Genomic DNA, 27,632 nt, shown 5'->3' on the forward strand with positions numbered 1-27,632 from the left:
GTGGGAGACGGGACAAAAGACACGATATAACATATAATAAATCAGAACATTTACATGTGACTTGCACCAAAGGATAAATATCTCTGCGACCATCCTGAAGAGGTCGTTGGAGTCTGAATCTGGTTCTTTCAGCCACCTTGACCTGCAGTGGCACAGACAGATGATTACACTTTAAACCAACTTCAAAATGCATCTTTAAAATAACTCCACGAGTTACTGCTCAGCAAGCTGACCTGTTGTTGTCCACATAACGAATGAGCATAGGGTAAAACGCGTACAGGTCCCTGCAGAGTACGGCAAACTCGTCCAGGATGAGCAGCTCGGCCTCCTGAGTGTCTCCTTTACAGTCGGCCTTGAGGAGCTCTTCCTCAGCCACCACTTTCACTGTCTTCTTCTTTAGTTTCTCCAGCGTGGGCAGGAAGTGGCTCTTCAGCAGGTCTGCACGGGCCTTGCTGATGATGGGCTGTACGTACACTGAACGGTGAAAGGCAGAAAAAATTTTATATTTTATTTTTTAATGTAAGCTTTGTAGATATAATGTTTACCACAATCAAATTCAAATTTAGCATGCAAACATCTGCATAGCTAAAAATTATGGTAAATATATTTCCCCGTTTTCTTAATCATTCCTCATGACTCAGTCATTTAGTGTTTAGTGGGAGCATTCACAGATCCACACCTGCAATTCTCTTCATCCACGAGGCCTCATCGATGCCCAGGTTGTTGTTGAGGATCTTGAGGATGTTGCCGAGAATCAGACTGAGGTGCTCCGAGGTGACTGTGGTACAGCAGATGCTTCCCCCGCTGGCCGGCTGGTTTTCAGGACCCCTTTCCCACCAGTAGGACAGATAGTTACACAGCATGGGCAGCACCACCTCAATCACATGGGGCATCTCTGTGTACCGCGCTCCAGACTCTGCCATGTCATTGATGTCCTTCATGAGGCGGTCCAGCCGTGGCATGCCAGGACACATTTCTTCCACTGAGTCTTGTATTCCTAGAGCTAAAACACAACAGGGGCTGATATTTGAAGATTTAATTCACACCAGCACATTTAGGATTTCTTCTTTCGAACATCAGTAATGAACACCCCACAACATCATCACTATCCATCTGCTGGGCATCATTCATATCAATAAGATGCTTGTTAGACAATAAGAGAAGATGACATAAAAAGAGACAAATAGGGGGTATTTGCAATTTTATAAAATCTTGTGTCGCATGATTGTGATAATTAAGGCGATTCATAAATCCTAATGTTTGAGAGCAAAAAGAGGTCATGATGATAAATGCTTTAATTTAGAATCTCTTTTATTTTGAAATAATTACATATGACTCACTGGCTCGTTCTCTGGCGCTCTTCGTATTAAAAACTGAGCAGGGGTTGTACGGGTTGAGCTGCGGCTCTAGGAAGGCAACAGGCAAGGCGCCGGCCAGAGTTGCCAGACACTGACCGAGAGCTGGCAGCTGTCTGAGGGACGCAAAGAGAGTTTAATTAAAGGTCAGCATGTTTCTTTATTGGAGCTTTTATCAGTGAATACAACATTTAACCTTAGGATACCTTTCTACGTAGATGTTTTTCCCAGTGCCCAGAGCATAGAGGCTGGTCAGGATTCGATAGCAGGACACTTGGACGTCATCCACTAGGAAAATAGAACGATTAGAAATCAGCTGGATGAAGTAAATTTGACATCTGTAAATGAATTTGGATTATCTCACGTCTACGTTTTGCGTGTTTCTGTTCAGTTTCGTGTTCATTTCCCATGTCATCGTTTTCATAGTTAGCTTAACTTCTCCCAGTTTAGGTTTTAGTTTAGTCCTTGTTTTGCTTTGCTGTGTGTTTTCTATTTTTGGTTCTCATTTCCTGTTCTCCCAAGTCTGCTTTTGGGTCCACACTGCAAACACGCCGGCTGCACAGCCGTGACAATACCAAGACATGCCAAGTTTTCAGCAATTAGATCTTTGGTGCAAAAAATATAATTTTATGTCTACAAAACTGTGTCTGTTTCTGCATTTTTTGTAGAGTCAGCTAAAAGAAATGCAAAGAAAATGTGTGTGGTAACAAAGTGCCTAAAGATTTGAAATTGGTAAACATTCCTGCAAATGGCCAAGTATAAAGACTGGAGTGATAATAGTGGAAAAACAGCATCCAAAGGAAAACTTTGAATAATCTTCAGAAAAACTGAAACTATCAAGACAACAAAAAATTCTAAGAATGTCCGACTCCTTAAAAGCAAAATATATAGAAATGTGAGGTGACTTTTGCATAGTACTATATGTTACAAATACTCGCTCCAAGGTTATACACAGCCCGGTTCACATGACTGAGCATGTCTCTGGAGCAGAATGAGTGAAATGTGACCTGAGGTGCTAACCAGAGTCAGAGCAAAAAGTACTTCATTACATAAAATTTAAAGTGAAGCTAAACTGATATGATATTCTAATGGACTGTGAAAAACCTCTACAAAGATAAAATCATGAATTACAATAAACTTAACACTGACATTTGACTATTTTTTCCTTCCTTTGCAACCTCTCAAACAACACGTTTGATCATTCCTTTGCTGTCAGGACTCACGGAGCAGGTCGACTCCGAAGTGGTGTTGAGTAATGTGTTCAAACAGAGCAGTTAGGATGGGAAGCAGAGCTACGGTGGTGTAGTTGATATTCTGCGACACTCCTTTCATCTGCGAGCGGGAGTGGGTGAACTTCCCCAGCTTCAGGTTCTCGAACGTTTTCTCCAGATCCTCTGCGCCGTTCTCGAAGAACGTCCTCAGCCCCACCCTCACCTGCTCGGAGCCCGACTTCATCACTGTCCTGTTAGGGTGAACGAGAGCGTGATGAACAACTGAAACCGAATGAGGAGAAACACAAGGGGGGACAGATTGGCGTGCAAAGGACGACGTTGTTTACCCACGGTGGAGCGCGCTCACAAACGCAATTATTCCACTCTCAGAGCACGTGAAGGCTTTAGTCATGAAATATGAGGTGTGAGTATCGACCCGACTGCCCTCGCGCTCAAACATGAATGATTTATTTAATAAACTAAGGAGAATATTTAAGTCCAAGGTGAGCATGCCTGTTATAGACCTAAGAAAAACGGCACAGCACTCGGTGCATTAAGATGATTAGTGTGTCTGTTTTGAGCATTTCACAGTTCGTAACATTGGCAAATGAATTGCCTATTGTTAAGCTTTAACGTATCCCAGAAGAAAGGAGAAATGAAAGACAGAGTCTGTGGGCATCTTCTGCACAAACAGGGCGCAATAACATGTTGCAAATTTAGCCTCATTATGTGTACGCTGCATTAGGAAACAGTGCACTGCCTCTAAAGAACACTGTGAGCCTTGGGCAACATGTGCTGCATGAAATTTGTGTTGCTTATTTAAATGGCAAAGGAGGCTCTTTGTTAATGCCAGTGCCTCCCATAAGACTCCCGAATTAAAACTGTTTAAAAGACAAATATACGCCTCTCGAGGGCTCAGCAGAGGTTAGATTTGCTTTTCAGTGCCTCTCAAACCAATTATTGTTTAAGCACAACTGAGATAACAGTTTGACATTTAAAATCTTCTGTTTTTCAGAGTTTAACAGGCAAATATTTACAAAAAATATCATGATGAAACCTTCCTGTGTTGATTATTCAGAGTGAGAGATTTATGTATTTATTTTTGTGTTTGCAAATTGGCTTTTTTTGTATCCAAATGTGCTCTAATCTGAATGCATTCCAGGATGTGAATATTCAGTGAAGCTGGGTTCAAAAACGTTTTGGGGTTGTTGTTTTTACATTTGGGAATCTACTTTTCCAGAAATAAAATGTTCTAGCCAGGAGCCAGGAAAAAAGAGAAAATATCTTTGTCTTTGGGAATAAAATGCTCTACATATCAGGCTTTTAATTAAAGCACAAATAAGGTTTGGAGTATGAGGAAGAAAACGTATCAAATCATAACTTTTCAGACATTACTATTGGAAACATGTGCTTAACATGGTCATTATTATTGTTTTATGTGTCTTATAGTCAAAATGAAATGATGTATTTTGGTATTTCCCATTAGTCTTAAAAGTGCAAGTTATGGTACAAAAAGTGACTAACAAATGAAAAAAAACATAAACTTGGAAATGGCTAAATTGATCTCCTTTAATTTTTAAAGTTAGCACCAAAATTTGCACCAACCTGGTATCGAGTGTGTGTGCCAGGATATGCAGACAGCTGACCATGGTGGTGGAGTCACTCCCTACGAAACACAAGAACACATAAGCCATCATCATGATGTGGATACACGCTCGTTTCTTTCTTGTCTTAGAATGATTCATTCGTCTGTATTGAGCCTCTCAGATTAACACAACATTCAAGAAGCCCCCTTAGCTGGATGTGCAGTCAAAACAATTTCCATTTGATTCATGTGACAGCAATACAGACTCAAAGCTACTGAATATTGTCTGATTTTGCTTCTTTTAGCTTGTTAAAATGTATCCAGATTCACTTATAGGATAGTAACAAGTATAGCACAGGAGACATTTATCTGATCACTGCACTAGAAGTAGCAAGACACTGGCTGTTGTCCCCAGAGGACAATTTGTCAGATGACAGCTCAGTTTCCAGACTATATCCATTTATAAAATGAATATAATGTTTAACAGAAAGAATTTTTAAGAGGATGAAAATATAAATATAACTAAACATCAAAGACTTAGAATGTGCATAATTACTTAAAGAGTTCCAACATAGTGAAATAAAGACTCGCTTTACTCCCACTCTAGAGCCAGCAGCCAATTAGATTTTCTTGTATTTCAAATCCATGTGCCATGTCTGATGCATGGCGCCAGGCAGAGAGTCTGGCACCAGCAGCTGCTGAAACAGCTCCTCTTCTTGCATATGTTATGGAATTATAGTAACTTTGGGTCAGCACATAAACTAAGTTAGCGACATAGCTAAAAAAAAAAAGATGCTAGGCAAAGTCAGGCTGGCTGCTTCTAATATTTATATTGAGCTAAAGTGGTGTCATATTTCATGTTTATAAGTAAAGCATTCAGGTTCTCATCCTACAGTAGCTTTGGGCAAGAACTCTTCCCTTAAGGCCTGACTCTTTCTCTCACATCTGTGTTTACATTTTTAAGCTGAAAATGTTCAAGGTGATGTTAACAAAGCTCATAAGGCAGCACAAACACACACACACACACACACACAAACAAACACACACACACACACACACACCTGACCAGACACTAGTAGTCAGCTTACCAAAAAGTGAAATCCTATGTCTGACAAGAGCTGCCAGTTTACAAAAGAGGCTGGAGGCATGAGGAATTAAAGAAATAGCAATGAAATCAGAAAATCAGGGTTAGTAAATGAACAGAAGAGTAGTAATTCAAGTTAAGAGTTCAATTTAATTTCAAGCAGAATATGGCAACAAGAAATAATCATGCAACATGCTGCACTGTTGCATGTACATCAACTAAATGGGTACCTGGTGACCATTTCTTTCTCCTTGTTGGAGGCATAGCCGCTGCTGCTTAGATTCTTATTAGGGGAGGACAGGAAGTAGAGAGAGTGGTTCTTAAAGTACTGGTCAATGAGAGGGAGGAGCACCTAAAGGGCAACAAAGACGATGAGAAGCCAGGTCAGATTAACCGCATCATGTTTGAACGAGCTCTCCACATGCAGTATTTGTGCCGCTTTCTTACTTTGGCAAAAAACTTGATTTCCTGCTCATGAGGTGACCTGTCTGTCTTGCCGCTGACAGCCATGGCTTCTGGATTGAGAATATTTATTTAAAAAGAAGCTTATTTGATGTGATTAAAGTCTGCTTTAGTCATATCTTGTGTATTATTATTAGTATTATTTTTGTCATACCTAAGTGGGTAATGAATTCCTGGGCTGAGTCAACATATTTGAGCAGCTTCTTGAGGAATTTGTAGGCAAACCTTTTCTCCATGGAGGAGGAATCCTGCTCCAAGTCCTTCAGACCTCTGCAACATAAGAAGATGTCTATAAATGAAATGTTGGTAAAACCTTGGTGATGGATTCCACGGCTAGTTATAAATTCATTCAAACTTTCAACATCAGAGAGAGCTTCTGTTTGTATTGACCTTGTGATGCTATATCCATTGATTAGCAGGAAGCGAAAAAGGTCCTGAGCCTTCTCTCGATCGCGGGCCTTCTCCTTGGCCGTCAGCGTGTCGTAGGGCACCAACAGAGGATGTGTTCCCCCTCCTGAAACCACAAGCAGCTTATTGTTCAGACACGATTAGCCACGTCTCTCTCCGCTGAGCGTCTCCGTGAAGGCAGATGGCGAACCGGAGAGGAAGCACCACTCGGCTGAATCGAGTTAGTCAAGACCAGCGAGGCAGACGCGTGCATATGCTCCCAAACACATTTAAACGCAACAACCAACACTTTAATTCCACCCACCCAACACACACACATACTCTTCCTGTCCGCTTTTCATGCGTCTCTAAGCAGTACGCATTTCTGATCGACTTCATTAGCAAATCACCTCGACTTCCAAGGTCACTTTTCTTCTTCTTGGCCCAGATGTTATGGTAATTTTCAGCCACCACCTCCACCATCCCCTTGAAAACAAGACAAAAAGAAGTGAGACGCACATCCCGCCCACATTACTCATTTGCATGCAGGAAGGATTGCTTTTGATCTCGCATTCAGATTGAGGCGTCCTTTGATACATGAAAAAGGGAAGAAGTGCAACAAATCAAACGCGGGGTCACTCACTTGCAGCTCTCTGGATAGAACCACGTTGCTTGTGTCTATTGGGCTCGGATTGAAGCCGTTAGCCTGAAAACACATGTAAGTTTGCGGTGAGAATTATGCTGTTATCTGTAAATCGAACGTTGGATAACAGAAGACTTAATAACAAACAAGCAAGATTTCCTCAACAGGAAAGCAAATTAGCAACTACAGCTGTGCTGGAGACGAGCAATTTTTCACCGTACAATCTTTGGAAACACTTTCCATCCCTGCATCGTACCTGTGAGGCCTGAGATATCTTTCTCATTTTCTCAGTCTCCCTCTGTTGAGACATGCTCTCTCCATCTTTGGTCCTATCGATACTCCACCCCATTGCCAGCATACTCTTCAGGGACTCTCTAATAGGCCATCTGTAAATATCCTTCTCCTGAAGCAGAGAGACAGAAATGGAGAACAAATAAAAAATCCTCATGAGCCTTAAAAGCCCTAATCTCTTTAAAGTTAATATTATTTACAAATATCATATTCTTCATACTGTACCTTCTCCGTCAGGCCTTTGTAGGTCCTCAGCTGAGGATGAGTCTTCGCCTTCTCATCAACACAGTCTCCATATTTCCACCCCAGCAGCACCTGAGGCGCAAGCAGAGAGTGACAGCAACCTGATTGCCTTCAGAGTCTCCCGAGGACAAGATTTACTATTTGACAGACTGAGTACGAGATTAAGTACACATCATATTTTGCCGTGTCATGGTTGTTGCTGCTCTCAGCTTTTGTTAAAAACTTTAACGAATGAGACAATGCAGGCTAAGCAGCTGGCACAGGAGAGCGCATTAGCTCTCTACTATGGCTCTACCAAAGTTATTGTCAGCATGCCAGAGCAATCCCTCGACTCTAACAAAGAAGGACGCATCGCCAAGGGGGAAGCATTACTGTGACACAGGAGAAAGAAAAGAAAATATCATGATAACCATCCATCCACTTTTTTCCACTTATCAGCTTAAGACAGCTGGGCTAGGCTCCACCTACCCCTTCCAGGGACCCTGATTGGATACGCTGATATCATGATGTACAGCACTGACTTAATTTTGTTACTTTTATTCACTTTCATGTAGCTGAAATCCACCTCCACTGATTATCATCCTCCGCAGTGCCCTGCTCTGTTCTCATAACACCAGTGGCGTGCTCTAAAACTGCATCATTTAATAGCCATTTGACTCGGCGAAGGCTCTTACCTTCTCTGCAGACCATTTCTCATGGGTATGCTCGGCGTACTTGTTGGCAAAATGCTCAAGTTTCTCTGGAAGAGCGATGCTAGAATAAAAAGCTGACAGTTAGTCGCAAGTATGTGCAAAATGCATGTTAATGAAATTACGCAGAGTGTGTGGCTGCATTTTTTTGTGTGCATTGGTTTCTAATTGGTGTCTGGCTTCAGAATGGCTTACTTAGCCGTATTGATTGGTTTGGGGTCAAAGTTGCCCTGAGCATCCACAGAAACAGGCTTTTCCACAGTGGTACTAATGGAGGCATCCACATAGTCTGGCGGCAAAGCTCCAGCTATGGCACTGAGACAAGGCATGGCCATCTTGAACAGCTCGGGGTCGTACTTCTGCATGAGGAAAGAAGGAAAGCAACAGGAATGACTGTGAAATGGCATCTCCTCCTATAGAGCTCTGCAAATAAAAATGTTACTTAACAAATGCAAGTAACGTCTTCCACTGCTAATTTAAGCTGAACTTGAATAAAGTCGTATAGCCACTCCAGTCTTAAAGAAAGAGCAAGAGGCAAGCGGAAGAAACGTTAATGAAGAATTATTCTTAAAAGCTGAGGGACCGGCGTGCTCGGGGCTTTGGATCAATGACGGCTGTCCAGATATTGATGTTTTCAGACCGGCGCTTTGCAAAGCCTCCTTTCGTGAGTGGGCATTTAGAGAGATGTGCTGAGTCCAGCCATCTGCATTGCTAACAGACCTAAACCTATTTATACCCAAGTAGTGCCTCGAATACATACATGTTAATCAAGACTGCATGAATTATGGGATTTTTATTGAACGGTTTATCGTGTTTTTAGAGCATTTGGACTTTCCCTCACCCTCTGAGACAAAGAGTCAAACACTCCCCAGAAGATCTTCTTGGTAAGCAGCAGTTCATCTTCAGAGGCTGTTCCAAAGCTGCCCCAGCCTGAAGGGAGGCAGTAGTACTTCCAGTTTTGCTCGTAGTGGTTGGTTAGCAGCTAGAGGGCACAGGAAAGACACACATGCTTAGCGAGTTCAAAGACAGGTAATAAGCATGCACACTGCCACACATGGCACCGCACAGGGGAATCACTTCTTCCAAAATCAGCACAAGTTAAAGTAAGAAACACTTTGGTGGGCCAGTCGCAATCTATTGCATCTCCAGGGTTTCTTTGCTGTGGCCTGAGAGACAGAGTCGAGACGTAGAGCCAACAAGCCCGTAATCACAGTCCACTACTTCACCCCCTTGTTTTGTTTTTTTCCCCTCCTATAGCTCCCCACTTTGATTAACACTTCTTACAGGTGCGTTACAGCTGTGGCACCTTGGGAGGGTTTATGTGAGCGTGAAAGAGAGCGAGAGGGGCGAATGCAAGCACCATTACATTGATTAGAGTTAGTGGAAATGAGCTGTTGGTAGCTCCCCACCAAGCTGAAAATCTAATAAACGTATGAGAGCAAAGCATGACCATGCAGCGACCACATGGACCACACAAAAAGAGCACGTAGAAACGAAAGGGAGAACTTAAAATAAAGGAGAATACGGCGATTAAGAAGTAATTAATAATTAGGACGACGGGAAGCAGCGAAAACAAAAACACGAGGGCAGGGCGACAGAGGATCTGAAATAAAGGATGACGGAGGAATTTAAATGAATGAAAGAGCGAAGAAACTGTTGCCCACCCTTAGAGGCATCTTGCAGTAATCAGTCAACAAGGGCACATCAAAGACGAGGCGGCGCAGGAGCTGCTGCAGCATGGAGGGACGAAGGTGCCTGCGGGATAGGGCGGGAGAGAGATAAGAGCTCTGCTGCACTCGGGCTGCCTTTGAACATCTTCAGACTTTGACCAATTTTGCGCGTCACACTGACTCAAAAAGATGGTTAAGATAAGTTGTTAGTCTTTACTACTTCTGGAAAAGTGGTTTTTTTAACTCTTTCGCTTCTTACTTGCAAACAGACAGCAAACACTCCTCTATCGCATCTCTCTGCGCCTTGGTCAGCGATCGGCCTTTGGACAGGCGGTAGATGGTGTGCAGGGTGGAGTCTATGAGGGTGGCGTAGTGCTCGGTGCCAGCGAAGAGAGGGGCGCAGCGGGTGAGGAGGGGCAGCATGGCTGAACCGATGTAGCGGTTCATAGCCAGGGCTGTCTCGGTGGTACACAGACCCTCCTGTAGGGGGAAAAGGTCACACAACATGTTAAAACTCAGATATACAGTGATTAAAACTTTAAGGAGGCACTTGTATTTGAAAGAAGCAACATATGGATGTGTTCCAGCTTTTTGTTTTAATCTATAAGCGTACTGTTGATTAATAAGAATAAAGAGCAATGACATTAATCAAACAAATTTAAAGCAGAGCTTTGGCTTAATGAGCTGCTTCTTATTGCTATAAAAGAGAGCCTGATATTATCGATCCAGAAACTCCTTGAAGTTCGTGTTACGGTGGCTGGCTACTCATTACTTTTCTCCTACGCTGCTATCAGCTGCGCCTACCGTGTCCAGAGAAGTAGCAGCCCTCAGGTCAGGGAGGAAGCCAACTTCAAGCAGGTGAAGCAGAAAGCTCTGGGCTTCCACGCCATACACTCTGTCTAAAAACAGCACCATGGGGGCCTTGTGGTCCGGACAGAAGCTCGCCGACATGTCCGGCTCTGTCACTGACCCATCTAGGAGTTTGAAGCAGACATAACAAAGAGGAGTTTTGTGATCCACACAAGCATGAAGCAGTGAAATACCCAGGGAACAGCATGCACTTCATAATGGAAAGTCTTTTCTAATTAGGAGAGCCATGCGTATTCATTAGGCCGCACGCACGCAGCAGTTTTTCTGGACCCTTGACTCGTTGTCTTGGTTCTTGGCCTGCTGACAAAGCTTGTGTGGCAATGCTCACAGCAGCAAATTTAAGAGGCGAGTCTTGCCATGCTTAAGCAGATCAATCAATAGAGCAAGACAGCCCGCTATAGAAATGATCTGGCTCACTCGGAGCCACGGGAGCGTGCGGTAAAGCATCGCGCTGATTAAAAAGGCATGAGCAGTGAAATCGATAACTTTCCGCCTTGCACTGAACGTGCATAGTTTGGGAATCGCTGTGTGTGACATGCTGTAACATGCAACATGCAACATGCACATGCTCACACGTCACGTTGTTAGCCAGTACCTTTGTTAGTAATGGGCATTTTGAGCGGTATGCTAATGATTCCCACGAGGTCCTCAGTAGGCACCAGAGAGCGCAGGATAGCACGAATGCGCAGAGCTTCGCCTTTCCCTTTGTTGATGAGCTTTAGGCGGGAAAAGCAAGTGAATCAGAGGAAAATACAACAAAACAATTCCATGACAAACAACCTGTGACACTTTCTAAGAAACTTACATGCATCTCAGGGGCACAACGTCCTAACAGGTCGATGAGAGCAGAGTAGAACGACATGATGGCATTGCCCATGTGGACCACCTCCTCTTCATCGTCACCATCACCAGACCTAACAGTGGGAAAAGAGCAGAAACATTTTTAAGGGCATTGAAGCAAAGACACAAATCAACAGGGGCTGGTTAAAGCAGTTAATCTGAAGGCTAAGGCCTTGGCATTGATTTTATAAGATTTGCTTGATTTTTATGGCTTACACATCAGAGCTAACTCCCTGGACGGAGCCTGGGAGGTCCAAAGCGGGCGTCTCAGAGATCTTAATAGCTTCCTTCATGGCAGCCAGGAGACCGTTCCCTCCCTCTCCTCTCAGAGCAGGTCCGAAACACTCCGGACGACGGATCAGCAGCTTCACCACAACGCTCGAGTTCTCCTCCACACTCTCGCCTGCAACACGAACATATATGGATACGTGCAAGAATAGATATGCTCGCCATTCAGCATGAGTAGACAACATCTGAGTAGACTTCGCCTTAAGCAAGTGACGGCAGTTCTTTTGAATCTCTGCTACGTTTCTCTGTGCGTTTAAACAGAGGAGCGGCACAAGAATAAACAGACAGAACAAGTGAGAGATGAAATCAGGGAGGAACCAATAAATGCAGACATACCGTTCACAAAGACAGCAAACCGCAAGAAGGACAGATAGCGCTCTCCCTCAATGGGGTTCCAGCCAATGTCTGGATAACCTTTAGCCAGAAGCATTGGACAACTCTGAAGACCACAGCCAGCCAAGTAGGTGACCACCTAAAGATACATTACACACATCATGTAGCTCAAGTAATCTGTGCATTCCCTCCCTGGTGGTCTTACCGTAGGTATCTCTTTCTTAATATGCATGTATAGGTCCTCAAGTCCAAACTGTCTTTCTCTCTGAATCAAGCAGGAAGACTACACAGTGACTTAAACTCACCTTGTCCAGGTCAGGTTCTTCAAGTGCCAGAGCCAGCCCGTTATTGTCCATCACTGAGGACGCAGCCACATCAAGCGGAGTGGAGCCCCTCATAGCTGGCGAAGCTGCAACACAATCCACCCACACAGGCTCAGATAGTTAGTGTCATTTTTGTTGTGTCTTACTGTTCAGACAGCTACCCTGTGCCCACGTGTGCTTTTTAAAATAATGTGTGAACAGCAGGGGGTGCTATTTCCACTTTTTAAAATGTAACAGGAAGCTAACCTGCCTGAGTTTTAGGGTTCTTACCAGTTTGCACTGAATAATTCAGTCATATTAGGACATAACATAGCACTGTACATTATTTATATTACAGCTTGTTTGATTGCACAAGAGTTGTTTCATTTTTCATCTTTTTTTTCCCCGTAGTACTAAATAACCTGCTGTAACCTATGAGCAATAAGTGAAGTCGTTCATGCGCACAAACACACACACACACACACACAGACACACACACACAGACACACACATAAGTTCAATGAGTTGTTAGTTCATACAGCTCAGCTTTCACATATCCTCTGGCTGAAATGAAAGAGATCTTTGGCTCCTTTCAGAGAATTCGACAGCCACTTAGCTACTTTAAGCTGTTCCCTTATTCACAAAGGGGTCGCCACAGTGGTCAGGTCAGCTTGTTTCTGATTGGCAGATTGTTTTCTTATATTCTTCCTGATGCAACTAGGAAGGGATGTGTGTCTCCTCCTGGTATTTGCCAAAAAGCGATTGCAGGAATTTAAACTGGCATAAGTCACTTGATAAAGAATATAAATAATTGATATTAAGTTATTTTGAGCCAGAAAGAATATTCCTGTCAGAAGCTGCAAACGGTTTTTGGCTGAGTGACTGTTATCTATACAGTAACAAATATGACATCCCAGTTTTATAAATATACTTTAAGTGACCAAAAAGGACAACATTGATTATAATGTGGGAACCATAATGTAGAGTCATAAAGTCATACATCACGTAATACTCACATATTAGATTAGATTAGATTTTATATATGACCCCTTAATCCGGTTCACTAGTGTATTTACCAATATAAACAAAGTTAATCGACATTTAAAAAGCACAGAAATGTCAGAAATGACTTTTTGCCACAACACTGGGACCAAACCGGAGGATTTTTCACTTGTTACACGAATGTGTAAACCACTACACTCCTGTTCTAAACATGGCTGTACCCACCTAGGCCCACGCTGCTGTTCTCCAGTAGGTAACTGAGGTGGTCAAACATGGCCTTCTGATTCTGACGGCTGATCCGGCAGAAGTAGCACAGGAAGCGACAACAGCTGGCCACCATCTTGGGAAAGGCAATTTCCTGAAGGGTAGGATAAAACAGAGCCTAAGAGGCTCAAATGCCTTCACTTGGATATTAATAAGAGTAAACTGCATCTTTTAAAGTTTTGAAATGACTGCAGGCAGCAGCCATGCTTTTATGAGTGGACATGACCACTTTTATCCCTGGATACAGAAGTGTCTCTCGAAAAGCAGCTGATCATAAGTGGTTTTGGAGAAACTGTTGCTTCACTCTGGGGAACTGAGTTTACAGTAATGACTTCCTTCATGCGTGTTACTCTAAACTCCCCCCGCATGTCTCGGCTTCTAATTGATGCGTAAAAGGCCTGACATCGTCACACGCTGCCAGCAAGCCAGCCCGATTCAGTCTGCCCTTTCTGCCCTTCTGCGTTGTCAGGACCACGTCCTCATTAATGCAAACCTGCTCTGCGACCATGCTTTACACACAAAGGAAAGCATGCAAGACTGGATTAAAACAGTTTCTGCTGAGATGGTGCTACAGACTCCATGTGGGTAAAGCAGAAGATGTTAAACCTGGGACTTGTCTCCTCCGAGGACATTGACCATGACCTCCATGACAGTCTCGTGCATGCCCAGTATTCTCATCAGGTTCGGGTGCTGGTAGAAGACCTTGTTGTTCATAATGTCACTAAAAAGCACATGAAAAGAAGCAAACTTTGAATATTTAGGTGTTTGCTGAAAGAAAAAAAAACAGTTTTTCTATCTAAATCAGTTCCATACGAGTCGAATGACCTACCCCAGTCCATCAATCATGAGCTTTTCCTCCTCCTTTCCCATTCGAACTGACAGCAGAGACCTGATCTGACCCAGGGAGGCCAAGAGGTTGATGGTGTCCTGGACCGAGGCAGCGCTGATGGTGTACGTCTTCCTCATGGCCCGGAGCAGCTCTCCAACGCTGTCGTACTGCCTCCTCAGCAGGCTGAACATTTTGCGAACAAGTTCAGGGTCCTGGATGTGACACTCCTGGGACCAGCTGACCATGGTCTGAGAGATAAGCTCTTTCAGATTGGCTGGAAATAAACATGAGCAAAGACGACTCAGTTTCCTTTTATTAAACAAGCTGATTGCCTCGTATTAAACAGCAAAGCAGAGAAAGGCTCGCCGTGGCAGAAGCGCTCGCTGTATCGTTTCGAAATCCTTACTGTACATCACGGGCCTTGAAAGGAACATTGACTTTGACCCTCTTCCCATTAGCTGGGGTCACAACAAGAGGCACTTAACATACAGTAGGCACACATTAATGCACAAATTCCCTCCATTAACCTGCCTACTTGACAGCGTGCTTTCTTTTTCACAACTGACGCTTGAATATTGAATAAAAGAACTTGCTCCATGTGGCAAATAAGACCTTAAGAACAGAAAGAAGAAAGAAGAAAGACGGCAACATCAAAGTCTTCACGTGGCTTTAAAAAACAACAACAAAAAACGGGATGCTTGTGTCACATGAGCTAATCTTTGAAAAGTATTAATTTATGCCAAAGCCACACTTTCAGTGGGGCAGAAAGATCCACTGTTATGTAAAGAATAAAGAAGGAAACAGGATATGGTTTTAATAGTTCTGCCTTTGCAGTTAAAAGGAAACATTTGTTTGGACAGCTCATATGTGGGTTACTCTTAAGGCTTCATTAAAACTGGATCAATAGTGTGGGTTTGTTTTTTTGCTTTTTTATGGTTATGAACACACAAAGGATGGAAAAAAACATCAATTAAACAGTCCGGTACCATAAACGATGGAGTCATTAACACACAATTGATTTCCTTAACAGTACTGCAATTAGGCGATTGCGTTTTTAAGACCACGTGTCTGTTTGGTTGATTGGTTCTCTTGGTTTTCAAAAGACTGTTTGACAGCAGACTGTCAGTCAGTGCACGGGTGTGCGTCTGTGGTTTTTTGTGAGATGGGCGGGAAGCCAGCAGGATGGCACCAGTAACAGATCCTGCTGCCGAGAGCTGCGTGGGTGTCAGAGAAAGGGCAGATGCACAAGCTCGAGATTAAGAAGCGACATTTTTTTCCTCTCTCAGCAAGCACCTGACTCGCACTCTGTCACTCTATCAAACACAGTCACTGCCTGCTTTGCTGTTAAATATACTGCTCTCCCACTTTCTCCCTTACTACGCCCCAGTAAAGAAAGCTGGACTATCCAGAGTCACAGTGACGGAAACACACACACAGATCTCCTCATCTCTGACCATTAAATGCTCCTACTGGATAAACTAAACCAAACAGCTTCTGTGCTCCTTTTACTTCATTCTTATGAAATAATGGCTGAGACAGCGGAGCCATCTGTATCTTCAGGGACTCCAGGAGAGAAAGAGAGATGACGTGATGAAGAGCAGTTACAGCCTGAATCGCAGCACCAAAATTTAATAGGTGTCTTCTTCACTTGGTGTCCTACTACTTCCTTGGAGCCTAAACCCACTTAAAAGGAAACCCCAACAAATGACAAACCGTAGACACTAAAGCACACTAAACCTTTTTTGCGCCACGGACCGGTTTATGTCCGACAATATTTTCACGGAGCGGCCTTTAAGGTGTCGCGGATAAATACAACAAAATAAAACCAGTACCGGTACCAAAAAAAAGAAGATTTATTCATAACACACGGGTAAAGACCCCGGGAAACCGAGTTAACGTTAAAAAACGATAAAACCGATAAATTTCACACCCGAGCCTCAACTCTCGCAGCCCGGTACCAAATGACTCATGGACCAGTAACGGTCCAGGGGTTGGAGACTGCTGCACTAAAGCATATATCTAGTTTTAAACGTTATCTACAATCCCAGACACATAATATACACAACAACATTAAAAACACTTACAGGTGAGGTGAATAAAAAGTATTGTTTCTTTGCAGTGCAACACTCTGCTGGGCTTCATGTGAATGTTACTTTGAAAAGTATCAGTCAACTATAGATTGTTTTAAACACATCACACAAGCATCCATGGTCATTTAAATCCCCAGTGGATATCACAAAATAGCCCAAGAGGTCCTGTGGAAATGCAGCTGATCATCTGGAAGGTTATTGTGGCTCATCAGTGTATGATAAAAGGACAGAACAAAGCACGAGCCAGCTCAGTTTTGTAACTGCACGAAGAGGGACGATAACAGGGATGAGGACAACGGTCAGTTGGTCCACAACTTTGGTCCACACTAAAATCATTCAGCAACGACACCAGTGGATCGAATCTTTTTTTGTTGTGCCATTTGAATATCCTAACATCTAGGAAAACCATTTAAGAGATCTATCATATTTGTATATGTGATTTGTCTGTGGCACTTTCATGATGAGTAAATAACCTTAAACCACTAGTTTCAAGACATTTTGAACACAGGATGATTATTTGGGCAGGTTACAGTATGGTCACCATTAGAGAGGTAAAGTAGGGATGCTTTAGGGCTGGCCTAAGTGTGCAATTTGTCTTTAAGCACAAAATATCCAACTCTAAACAGAACTTTGCCCAGTTAAATAAGAACTTGTGGTCACTCACATTCAGTGGTGGTCCCTGATCCCTGAGAGAGGCAATTAGACACATCTCGCAGTTGCACTCTTGCGGCACACCCGTTATTTGGACCTGCTACTGAAACGTTTGTGTTGCTATGTTTGTGCTCGATCTCATGCAGTCTGCACGTGTCTGTGAGTTTAATCAGGTTAAGCATTGAGTTTTATCGCTGACGATTTTGGATTTTTTTTCCCTTTCGTTTCCCCGCTCTCATCTCCCGGAGCGGCTGACACAGGATCCTCTTCACTCTGAAGCCTCTCTGCTCCACCAGGCTGCATATTTCCATAATGAAATTGAAGGGAAATTGAAATGGAAATGACTGCTACCCAGTGAATCAGTCCACGTGGCAGCGGCAGACAAATAGAGGCAAGACTGAGGGTGCTAGAAGTGCAATACAGAAACATCTCCTGTTAATTCTGCCCTCTCTTTTGTGCCAGGAACACAAAGAGAGACACAGAGGTTGTACAGAAAGAGGTGAACAAGGCCATGAATGAGCAAAATGTAGCAGGGACTAAATGTACAAGGCGTGAGCTCAGCACTTGTGCTTTTATGGGAAAACAACAACAACAAACCAAACCAGTTCCATGTCTTGCTCAAGGACACGTTTGTTTCTTGTTGTTGGACAGCTTGACTATGAAGTAACACATCCTAAGAGTAAACTGCTTCCACTTGTGATTCGGTATGCTTCTGCAGTCATATTCCTCAAATTTGTTGTTCCCCTGCTCACTAATTAACTTTTAATCCGCATCATCGTTAGCTCTTAACCAGGTTCAGGTGTAACGATACAGTAGGCACAGCTCCATCATTCATGCAGCGCAATGAAAGCAGTGATTTCCTCACAGGGTGCAGCTTGCTCCATCTTCGTGGGCTCCTCTGCTTTGTGCGCCTGGCCTTTGATCCTGTTCACCAGCATAAGGAGGCGACCTTTAATCGATGTATCCTGCTCGTCTTCATCTTCCTCCATCGGGATTCCTGCATTACACAGAGAGAAAAAACAACCACAATGTGCATGATGCGCAGACGCGCAGGACAACTATTCCCTCTTCTTATTTCTTAGCAATTTAAAGTTTCTTTGTTTTTTTTGCGCAGGTGAGGCCGCCATTAGCTCGGCAGCACCACGGAAGGGAGGGCGATTCAATTATTTATCAAAACATCAAGATGTCAGAGAAATTGCGGAAGCAGCGAACGTTCAAATCTTCTGCCTTGGCAGAAAGCGCTGCAGAGAGAGAGGAAGAAACATCTCATGAAGTACAGGCACAATTTTGCTGATGGCGACGCAACGGCAGCTAACAGTGCCAAGAAATATGTGCACGTAAAGCATTTTTCATAAGGATGTTTGTTTTGTTTATTATTCTTACATTATCAGCCATGATGCCGGTTTGTGCTGCCTCGGTAAAATAACTGTAATGAATTCTAAAAGCAATCAGGGAAATGTAACATTGCTGCATCATGTTGCAAAATGATGATATATGTGTTGTAATAAACATAAACAGTTTAGCGTTGCGGTTCATAATGTTTTTGCAAGAGCTGCATCTCACCACAGTGGAGCTGCAGCTGATTATGAAAATCATAGAGTTCCTCCTGGATGTCTGCAGGGCACGGGCAGTCCTCTCCCATACTGAAGTTCAGCAGCATGTTGATCTAAAATGTGGGAAAATGTTCAAATTAGATGCATAGAGATACAAAAAAATGCATAGTTAGTTATTTTTATTTAGTTTAATAACTGTACAGTACTCTGTTTATAGTAACCATTGTCCTTAATGTAAATAAGTAAAAAAAATTGTGTATGTTTCTGTTCCGTGTCCTGTGTCCTGTTTGTTGTATATGTGTCTTTCTGGCTGCTGTTACAACCAAATTTCCCCTTGTGGGACAATTAAAGGATTATTCTATTTTATTCTATTCTATATACAAATTACTGTAGTACATTGTGCAGGGCTGGAGACTATCCCAGCTTTGTTATAATGTTGTGATTGCAGGAATCACAGAGAAAAAACGCAGCTCGAGTGGCTAATTCTCTCTCTGCACTAACAGGCCGAAGGACACCATGACAAGCCATTAAACGAGCTGTGCTGTACTGAATTCTGTCAGCAGCCGTGACCTTAAAGAAATGCTCTATGTATGTGCACTCTTGTGCAGATGAGTGTGCCCTCCCGGGGAAGCAATGCCATCAAACCAAGACCAAGAGGAATGAATTTGCCTTGAAGCTTTGCTCGCACACTCTCACATATAGACAAAGAAGAGAGCTTTATGAAACATTAGGAGCCAGAAGCAGCTCTGGTTCTCTCTGGGCTAAAAGAGGCAGAAAGAACTGAACCAAAATCTACATTAATCTCAAATTAGTCGCGTATTCAGACAACAACGGTGCTGACCAATCAGTTGAAGCCATGAGCCTGCAGGTTTTCCGTATACTGAGTTATTACAGAGTCACATATTCTTTTTTTATTCTTTCTGTCATGGTCCCCTGCACCTCGCCAGCTGACAGCAGTCAGGCGCTTTGTTTTGTTTTTTCTCCTCTCTCGCCTCTGCTCTCCCTTTCTCTCTCGTCCTCTCCCACTCTCTCTTTCTCCTGCCGGGGCGGAGCTCAGTATGGGCTCCTGCTCCTGGCCCACGCACCTGGAGATGATCAGCACACCTGCCGCTGATTATGAGAATTTGAGTCCTACTTAAGGTGGCGAGTCTGCTCTACTCGTCGCTGGATCGTTGAGCCATCAGCGTCAGTCGTCCTGCACTCTGCAAAGTTTGTTCGTGAGTACGTCTGAACCAGGAGACCAACTGTTTCTCTGTCTGTGTATAGATTTCCCCTGGACCCGTTTCCCTGTGCACGGTGACTGAGCGTGAGCAAGAGTGATAGAGGAAAGAAGAGGAGCTGTGTGTGTTTGCGAGGGCTGTATGGAAATCTCCCCTCCCTGGACTCCTGCCCCTTTCACTCCCGGACCCTGGAACCCCGGCCCCTTTTCCCCAGACACCGTTGTGTGTGTGTATATATTTCACCGTGGAGAACACTGTAAATAAATTCACTTTTGATTTGAAGAAACTTGTGGTCTGCGCCTGAGTCCACTCCACTAATCGTGACACTTTCTCTAAATGATGCACAATTACTGCCATTTACCCTCTGCAGCTATTTTGCACACTTGCGTCACACGAGCGTCACTACGATCACTCGGGAGATATGCGCACTGTCAGAAACCCATTAGCAGAGGTACACAACTGCCGGGGTAAAGCTGTCACGAGGGAGCCCCGGCACAGATGAAAAGTGGTGCTGTGGTGGAGAAGCGCAATACATCACCTCTTTTTTTTAATGCTTTAACGTAAAAATGGAATAATCTGGTGAGTGTCGGGTTTTAAAATTTGGTAAACAGTCTCAACTGAACAAAAACAATACGACACAAATGAAGGTAAAATGTGAAAAATTAAACACACCCTTATTGTTTCCTTTGGGATTAGGAGGGTTAGTGGCAGCTAGGTGCTGTTAATCAAACACACTCAGCTCATTGATCATCAGTAGGCAGATGTTGTCTGGAGATTTCAGGTGTGTGTTAACACAATGCCTTAGACCACCAATGGTCTTAGAGAAGCAATAGCCAATAGCCACGAGGCTATTTCCAAACAGTTTGAAGTCAATCACTCTGCAGTGATTAAGATTATTCAGTAGTAGCAAACATTCAAGACATCCAAGAAAATTGAGCCCAATTTCAGATGTGCAATGCTCACAGAAGGCCTTGTGGTAAATGTTCAATTTCATGACACTATAAATACAAAAAGACTGAACAAGTAAGGGTTGTTTGGAAGAGCTGCAAGAAGAAAGCCATTTCTCTCTACAAAGAACAAATCAGGAGAATACTTTTGTGATTTCTGTGTATCATTGAGATGTTTGGCCATATTGCACAGTGCCAAATGAAACACAGCATATCAGCACATAACAGCTCTTACCACTTGTCAAGCATGGCGGTGGAGGGAGATGATTTGGCTTTTGTTTTGCAGCTACAGAAATTGTGTAGCTGGAAAAAGTCTATGAACTCTGTACTGAAGTATTTGAGAGTCAAATGTGAGGCCGTCTCTCCAACAGCTAAAGCTTGTACAAATTCTTTGTCATACAGCAGGATAACAATCCCAAACACAGCAGTAAATCTACAGCAGAATGGCTGTAAAAGATAATCATCTAAACTGGAACAGGCCAGTCAGTGATCGAAATGCTGCATTTTACTTCCTACTTTGGGATCCGCTGGCTTAGACCCGGCGTGCTTCTTCTCACCTGTTCTTGAGGCGGTGATCTGAACTCTTTGGTCTTCTTTGCTGTAACAGCAGCAGACATATTGAGGGCCAGCATCAGCTCATTGTAGCGGAACTTCTGGTTGTACTGCAGCTTGGACACGAAGCTGTCAGAAAAGGACACAATGGCCTCGATACGGTGCTTCAGTTCGCAGTCACAGAAATAGTGAAGCAGCTCGCACATCTGGAGAGGAGGCACACAAACAGGTACTCTTCCATCACTGTTGTGAAAAAGCAGGTGTTAGTTATCAAGAATGACAGAAACATATCGAAATGCCTATATGGCTTCACATTATCCCACTTGTTAAAGAGATATTTACTCGTGAGATCATTTGTTCGATACGAGACGGAGCTATTTCATGTTTGGCTGATCTCTGAATGGGCCTATTACATTAGAGCAGTTACGGAGCATTTGAGAGGACAGCTGTGTGGTTAGTTCGTAGCTGTGGATTGTCACTTTAAGATTACAATGTGCATCGATTTCACATGTTTTGGTCATGTTTATTTGTCTGTTGTGTATACAATTGTGTGTGTTTTCACGATCACCTGTCGTTTAACCGGCTCTGGCAGCCTCTTCTCCAGCAGTCCTTCCATTGGCTGTTGAGCCTCTTTGATTGCCTCTTCTTCTCCAGCTTCCACCGCCTTTTCCTCTGCCCCTGTTAGTCCCTCTTTGTCTGTGGCCCCCGTGGCTCCCTCCTCTCTTGCCTCTTTGAAGACGTTCGGGTCAATGAGCAGTAAAATCTTACGAACGTCCTCGCTTCCTAAAACACCCATCGTCAGCAAGGTGCTAATGAGCTTCAGGATTGGAACAAACTGGTGCTCCACGCATCCTCCGACAGGATCTCGGATGTGGTGCCCTCCGCTTTGAACAGCCTCTGTCAACATCGAAATCGCTTTCTCCTTCAGTGCATCCAGTGGGATTTGGGGACTGTACAGATGCTCCCGTTTGGTGCTGATGAAGCACGGTGGGGTAAAGTTTAGGCGTGGTTTCAGGGAGGTGCTAAGCCCCACCCCGGGCGGGAGGTGCTTTTTAGAAGCATCAGAAAAGAGACGTATGGAGCGTGTCTCGGCCGTGACAGGAATGACGAACTCATCTTTCATCATGAGTCGTGCCTCTTTGGCTGTCTCCAGGTGGGTGCTAATCAGAACATTGTAGAAGCCCTCGCGTAACATGCCAGACAGGTACTGATTGTCGATGGTGTACAAGAGCTGTGATTGGTCCAGGTGGCTGCAAAGGGCGTGGGCCACACGAGTGTTTCCCAGAGCGCAGAGGGCACAGTACAGTTTCAAGGTGTGATAGTGGAACTTCTTCATGTCCTCCTGCTCCGAGAGCTCCATGACGTCAACGCACCTTTCATTAAAAAGAGCAAGAATTAGCAGAATTCATGATGGTTCATAACACGAATTTTGTGATCTAGTCTACTTTGTGGTCAGGGAGAAACTTTAAAAACTCATATTTTTCTATCTTGGGGATTTTTTTTAAGCCAGTAAGTTGCTTTTTACATCTGACAGCATCCAATGTGAAATTCTCAAGCAGCATCCTCTAGAGCTAAAAAGTAAAGCCAGTTCAGTGCAGTTGGACTTGAAATGGTCATTAAAGATGTCTCCATAAGTGAGTGACTCTCAATAAAACCCAGTCTTAAAGTGTCCAACTTTACCATGGAAGGTTTACAACCTGGTATAAAAAAATACTATTAATGTGAAAATCCAAGGTGACTTACATCTTTAGTTATCGCATCACAAGATTTTCAGAAAACTTGACCTTCAAGGTGACTGAGATTCAAATTTGCCTGACATTTCTAACAGATATGGTATTATTGTTATGGTATCAATTTGAAAACCCTACATCGCCTCATTCTCTAGTTATTGTGTTCACAAACTTGGCTGCCTACTTGCCCGGCTGGGTGAGGCTTTCACAGCTGAGGGTTAGAATGATTTTTCCCTCTACAGCTAATTTACCCCCCTTCACACTAACTGTGAGGAGCATGGCTGCTTTCACTCACAGGTGGCTGCCCGCTAGCCGCTAGGCTTCACGCTAGCTAATCTGAGTCACTCAACCATTTTTGTGTTGTTGGTGCCTTTTCTGTCTGACAGAAAATATGGATAACTGTGTGGTGAAATTACAGTACTTTATTAGTTGTTATTGGTTGTTTGTTGCTTACCATTAACTAAGAATCATGTGTTTATGTGATGTAGGTTACTAACCAAGTTTGCTAGTCATAGCTAATGGCACTGCACTCTAAACTCACGTCTTGCTCTTAAATTTTAAAGGTTCAGTGGCCAGAATCTTAACAGTTATACGTCAGAATGGAAGGTGATAATAACTTGAAACTCCCTGTCCCTTAATCCTTCTGGTTCCTTAATACACTTGTCACAAACAGTTAAAAAAAATCAGCATGATGATTTAGCGAAGCCCACGGTGACAACTTCAAACCTGTTTTGTCTGTCTAACAGCTTATAGCCGAGGACATTTTAATACACAGCGACATAAAACTGAGGAAAGCAGAAAATCCTGAGTGACTGTTGAGATTTAAAAAAAAATTACTGTGTTACCAAAAAATAAAATATGACCAAATCACTTTATTGCAATGTGTGCTGATGGTTACAGGAAGCTTGTCTTTATCAAGAGTTAAATGAGAATATGAATACCACTGTCATTACTTTAAGCTAAAAATAAAGCTAGATGAAACAGGAAATTAGCTTTAAGAAAATAGAAATGGGGCGAAACAGTTAGCCTTGTTCTGATCACAAAACAAAAAGAACTTAGCAGATCAGTATTTAGTACATCTTTTGTTTAAGAATAAAGAACACAAGTTGTGTTACAACAGGCAGTTGCATGCTGTCTCTGGTCCTCGGTAAAAAAGGTTTGAAACTTCCTGTATAGATTAAACATTTAAGATACTGTGTGCACTGACTAGTGTGCTTTAAAAAGTAACAAATCCAGCTTATAAGCGAACTAAGCCTTGTTTCACACCTGTTCTCTTCAGGTATGTGCACTGCCAACATCTGCAGGGGCTCCACGCACTGAACCACCCATCCATGCCTCTCATTAACCCTGGCCGTTTCCACTTTGAGGAAACTGTTGGGCATGCGGCTCCACAGCACGGCGTTTATGGTCTGGACATCCAGTCGGGGCGGACACTGTGGAACCGGGTTCTTATGCTCACTCTTGAAGATGGCTGATGACAGAGGCATGGCGTTCTGGAGAGCACACAGAGACAGCTGATGGGAATCCTGTCTGAGCACAGCATTCATTTCTATGGTACTGCAGACACAAAAGTAAGCCTGTTGTAATGGAAAAGTAAAATTAGGAGCCACGCACCTTTATTTTAGCCAGTTCAAACTGAAAGAGGCTGGGGCTGGTGGGTCGCACAAACACAGCGGGGAAAAGCTTGGTGTTTGGTTCCACCTGGAGCAGAGAAAAGTGAAAAGAAAGCAAACAAAAGGTCCAAACAGGAAGTAAATATCAAAAGCTTGAGAAGGAGCTTGAAAGCGTGACTTAAGGAAAGCAGCTTAATGATGCATCATGAAAACTCTGCTACTTAGTGCAGTTTAGCTTGCCTGTGTGTGTGTGTGTGTGTGTGTGTGTGAGTACACATGAACATTTAAGAGTGTCGGCGATGAGTCAGCACTGTGTGAAGTCTCAAAGAATTTCAGTGAGGAAGAACGTAAGAAGATTACACCCTCTGAAAGATTATTTGAGATTTACTTTTGAGAGGACATCTGAACAACAAGTCCACAATTCAACAAGATGCACAGTCACTTCTCTGTTCAGTAAATATGTCTTAAATTAAGTCTTAAATTAAGTTACTCTCAAGGTCATCAGATTAAACTGGAGACGCAGGGATATATGCATGGCCAATATTAGGCTAGTGAAGAATAAGGATATTAATGCATGCATGCATCTACTTCGCAAAAGACTTGATATCCTTTATAAATCATTTTACAAGCTGATACCAAAAAAGATCCACAACTAAAGCCATAAAACTCTACAAAATGTCTGTGAAGGTTCTCAATCATCCAGGTCATCGTAGTTTAAGGAGCTTGGAAAGAAAAAGCGTCTGGACTTCTTTAAGTTGCTTGAAGACGTTTCACCTCTCAGAAGCTTCTTCAGTTCGCTCAAGTCGCTTAGACCTCTACATCGGAGAGACCAAACAGCCACTTCATAAACATATGGCACAACATAGAAGAGCCACCTCAACGGGACAAGAGCTATCCATCTGCATCTAAAGGGCAAAGGTCACTCTTTCGAGGACAGAGTGAAAGAAGCCATCTATGTCCACTGTGAACGAACATCTTTGAACAGATGCAGTGGCTTATGACACCAACTGTGTGGGGCTAGGTTTCACAGCGGGTACACCCAAAACCTTGGCTGATTGTGACCCACACCGATTTTCACACCTTGGCTCATATGATTAGGTAGAGGATCAACAGGGGGTCCATGTCTCTCTTGGGGGTCACTCCCATAGGGCTTAAACCTGGGACTCTCCACTATTTGACCCTAGAACTGAAGAAGCTTCTCAGATGAGAGGTAAAACGTCTTCAAGCAACTTAAAGAAGTCCAGACGCTTTTCTTTCCAAGCTCCTTAGTGTACAAACTGACCTGATTTATTAAATTTAACTGCTATTCCCCTCATGGTTCTCTCCTTGAGCATCCAGCTCTGACCACTTGCATATTTGTGATTTTGCTATCATCATCAAATATAAACTTTTGTCGCCGTGACACTGTCAAGGACCATCAGCGATGATGAGAACTACGATAAACAGAGACCAAACAGCAGCATTCGTGGAAGCATTTCCAGGGCACAATGGTGATGTGCAGGTATTCAGGTGATTCAAAGGGTGATTCAAAAGTGGGAGTGATGGGAATTGTTTATGGCTGCACTTGCAGACCCTGAAATTGATGTCCAAATTCACAGTTTTGTTTCCAATGAGCCAGATGTTCTTTTAAAGTTTTCAATTGGTTTTGCGTCACAGTCCTCTGGGTTTTTTTTAAAGTTAACACTTCACTCCAACCTATGAATCATTCAAGCATAACAAACACATAACTCAAGGGACGAACAAGTGTTGTGTCTTCACGTAACAGACAAAAAGAGCGAATATTAAATTGTATCTTTGACATTTTTACTAGCAGCCTTTTGCAAAAACATAATTTTTTCCTTGAATCTTCAAAAAAATATATATACAAAATGTACAAAAAAACAACACAGTCTGACAGGCACAAGATTGCCTTTTTCATTCTTAAGGAAGGAAAACGAGAAGAAAAGCTGAGGTATGCCACATTACATATGAACTAGAATGTAAATCAGTGAGAACAGGTCTTATGGAAAGAACGTTTTTCTCCAAATCTTCGTCAATGTGTAGTGAGGAGGTAAGGAAAGAGGTACAACAGTGAGTGTCTACAGCCATCTGTAAAACACAGAAGAAGCTCTGTCTGATTTGGAGCTGCATGTCAGTCAGTGGTGTTGTGGATTTTGTCAAAACTGATGGAACTGTGAGAAGTGCTGTCAGATTTTGATCCAGCATGAAATAGCATCTGGAAAGGATCTGATTGGCAACGGTTTAATTTTTCAGCCCCCGATGCACGTGAATAGGCATAGAAAGCGTAGATAAAAGCTCTTAATGTTTGATTGGGAATTCTCTGCTTATCCTTTTTCAGGGTCACAGGGGGAGTCTATCCCGGCTGTCTTAGCGCAAGAGGCAGGGTACACCTGGACACGTCGCCAGTCTGTCGCCGGGCTAACAGATAGACAACCATTCACACTCGCATTCACTCCCACATCTATACCTATGGACAATTTAGAGTTTCCAATCAACCTAACCCCACTAACTGTAGTACAGTGGCACGGTGGTTAGCACTGTTGCCTCACTTCAAAAAGGTCCTGAGTTCAAGTCCAGGGTTCGCATGTTCTCCCCGTGTTTGCGTGGGTTCTCTCCGGGTACTCCGGCTTCCTCCCACAGTCCAAAGACAATATAACTTTCCATTTACAATTTACCAAAGGGGAGCCAACATCTGAAAATCATTGAATGTCCTAAAGAAGCCTGCAGGACTATTCCTGAAGACTATTTACCGTAGAAATGTGTTGGAAAACAAAGGCAGTTGTGTCAAATATTGACTTTCAAGCTCATTAGAATTGTACAAACTCTGTTTTTGCCCCATATTTTGTATTTCCATTCAATCTTTCACCTTATTTCTATTTTCCTAGCAAAATATAAAAAACTGATGAAGAGGTTCAAGACTTTTGCACA

At 43.1% G+C, this 27,632-nt stretch overlaps 1 protein-coding gene across 13 annotated transcripts in view; it reads right to left on the reverse strand.

Moving 5' to 3' along the window:
- LOC120739856 (ryanodine receptor 3-like) overlaps positions 1-27,632 on the reverse strand; it is a 104,973-nt gene that overhangs the window by 22,514 nt on the left and 54,827 nt on the right. For 10 of the 13 annotated variants that reach the window (XM_040041799.1, XM_040041797.1, XM_040041794.1 and 7 more), the window contains 36 exons: positions 24,706-24,792; positions 24,358-24,584; positions 21,930-22,734; positions 21,367-21,567; positions 18,653-18,755; positions 17,955-18,086; positions 14,349-14,622; positions 14,126-14,240; positions 13,481-13,613; positions 12,257-12,360; positions 11,955-12,090; positions 11,547-11,733; positions 11,296-11,404; positions 11,086-11,206; positions 10,425-10,594; positions 9,880-10,100; positions 9,615-9,705; positions 8,792-8,932; positions 8,146-8,309; positions 7,936-8,014; positions 7,244-7,333; positions 6,984-7,130; positions 6,728-6,790; positions 6,495-6,570; positions 6,088-6,211; positions 5,852-5,967; positions 5,683-5,750; positions 5,466-5,587; positions 5,240-5,289; positions 4,172-4,232; positions 2,579-2,817; positions 1,562-1,643; positions 1,341-1,471; positions 680-1,003; positions 234-474; positions 55-142 (listed from right to left, as the gene is read on the reverse strand). In XM_040041799.1, the coding sequence (XP_039897733.1) occupies positions 55-142; positions 234-474; positions 680-1,003; positions 1,341-1,471; positions 1,562-1,643; positions 2,579-2,817; positions 4,172-4,232; positions 5,240-5,289; positions 5,466-5,587; positions 5,683-5,750; positions 5,852-5,967; positions 6,088-6,211; positions 6,495-6,570; positions 6,728-6,790; positions 6,984-7,130; positions 7,244-7,333; positions 7,936-8,014; positions 8,146-8,309; positions 8,792-8,932; positions 9,615-9,705; positions 9,880-10,100; positions 10,425-10,594; positions 11,086-11,206; positions 11,296-11,404; positions 11,547-11,733; positions 11,955-12,090; positions 12,257-12,360; positions 13,481-13,613; positions 14,126-14,240; positions 14,349-14,622; positions 17,955-18,086; positions 18,653-18,755; positions 21,367-21,567; positions 21,930-22,734; positions 24,358-24,584; positions 24,706-24,792 (5,622 nt within the window). The remainder of the gene's footprint in view (positions 1-54; positions 143-233; positions 475-679; positions 1,004-1,340; positions 1,472-1,561; positions 1,644-2,578; positions 2,818-4,171; positions 4,233-5,239; positions 5,290-5,465; positions 5,588-5,682; positions 5,751-5,851; positions 5,968-6,087; positions 6,212-6,494; positions 6,571-6,727; positions 6,791-6,983; positions 7,131-7,243; positions 7,334-7,935; positions 8,015-8,145; positions 8,310-8,791; positions 8,933-9,614; positions 9,706-9,879; positions 10,101-10,424; positions 10,595-11,085; positions 11,207-11,295; positions 11,405-11,546; positions 11,734-11,954; positions 12,091-12,256; positions 12,361-13,480; positions 13,614-14,125; positions 14,241-14,348; positions 14,623-17,954; positions 18,087-18,652; positions 18,756-21,366; positions 21,568-21,929; positions 22,735-24,357; positions 24,585-24,705; positions 24,793-27,632) is intronic. The other 3 variants (XM_040041796.1, XM_040041791.1, XM_040041801.1) reach the window with 1 other exon arrangement.

The sequence above is a fragment of the Simochromis diagramma genome, unplaced genomic scaffold (assembly GCF_900408965.1).
Source record: "Simochromis diagramma unplaced genomic scaffold, fSimDia1.1 OVJJ01000304.1, whole genome shotgun sequence".
NCBI lineage: Eukaryota > Metazoa > Chordata > Actinopteri > Cichliformes > Cichlidae > Simochromis > Simochromis diagramma.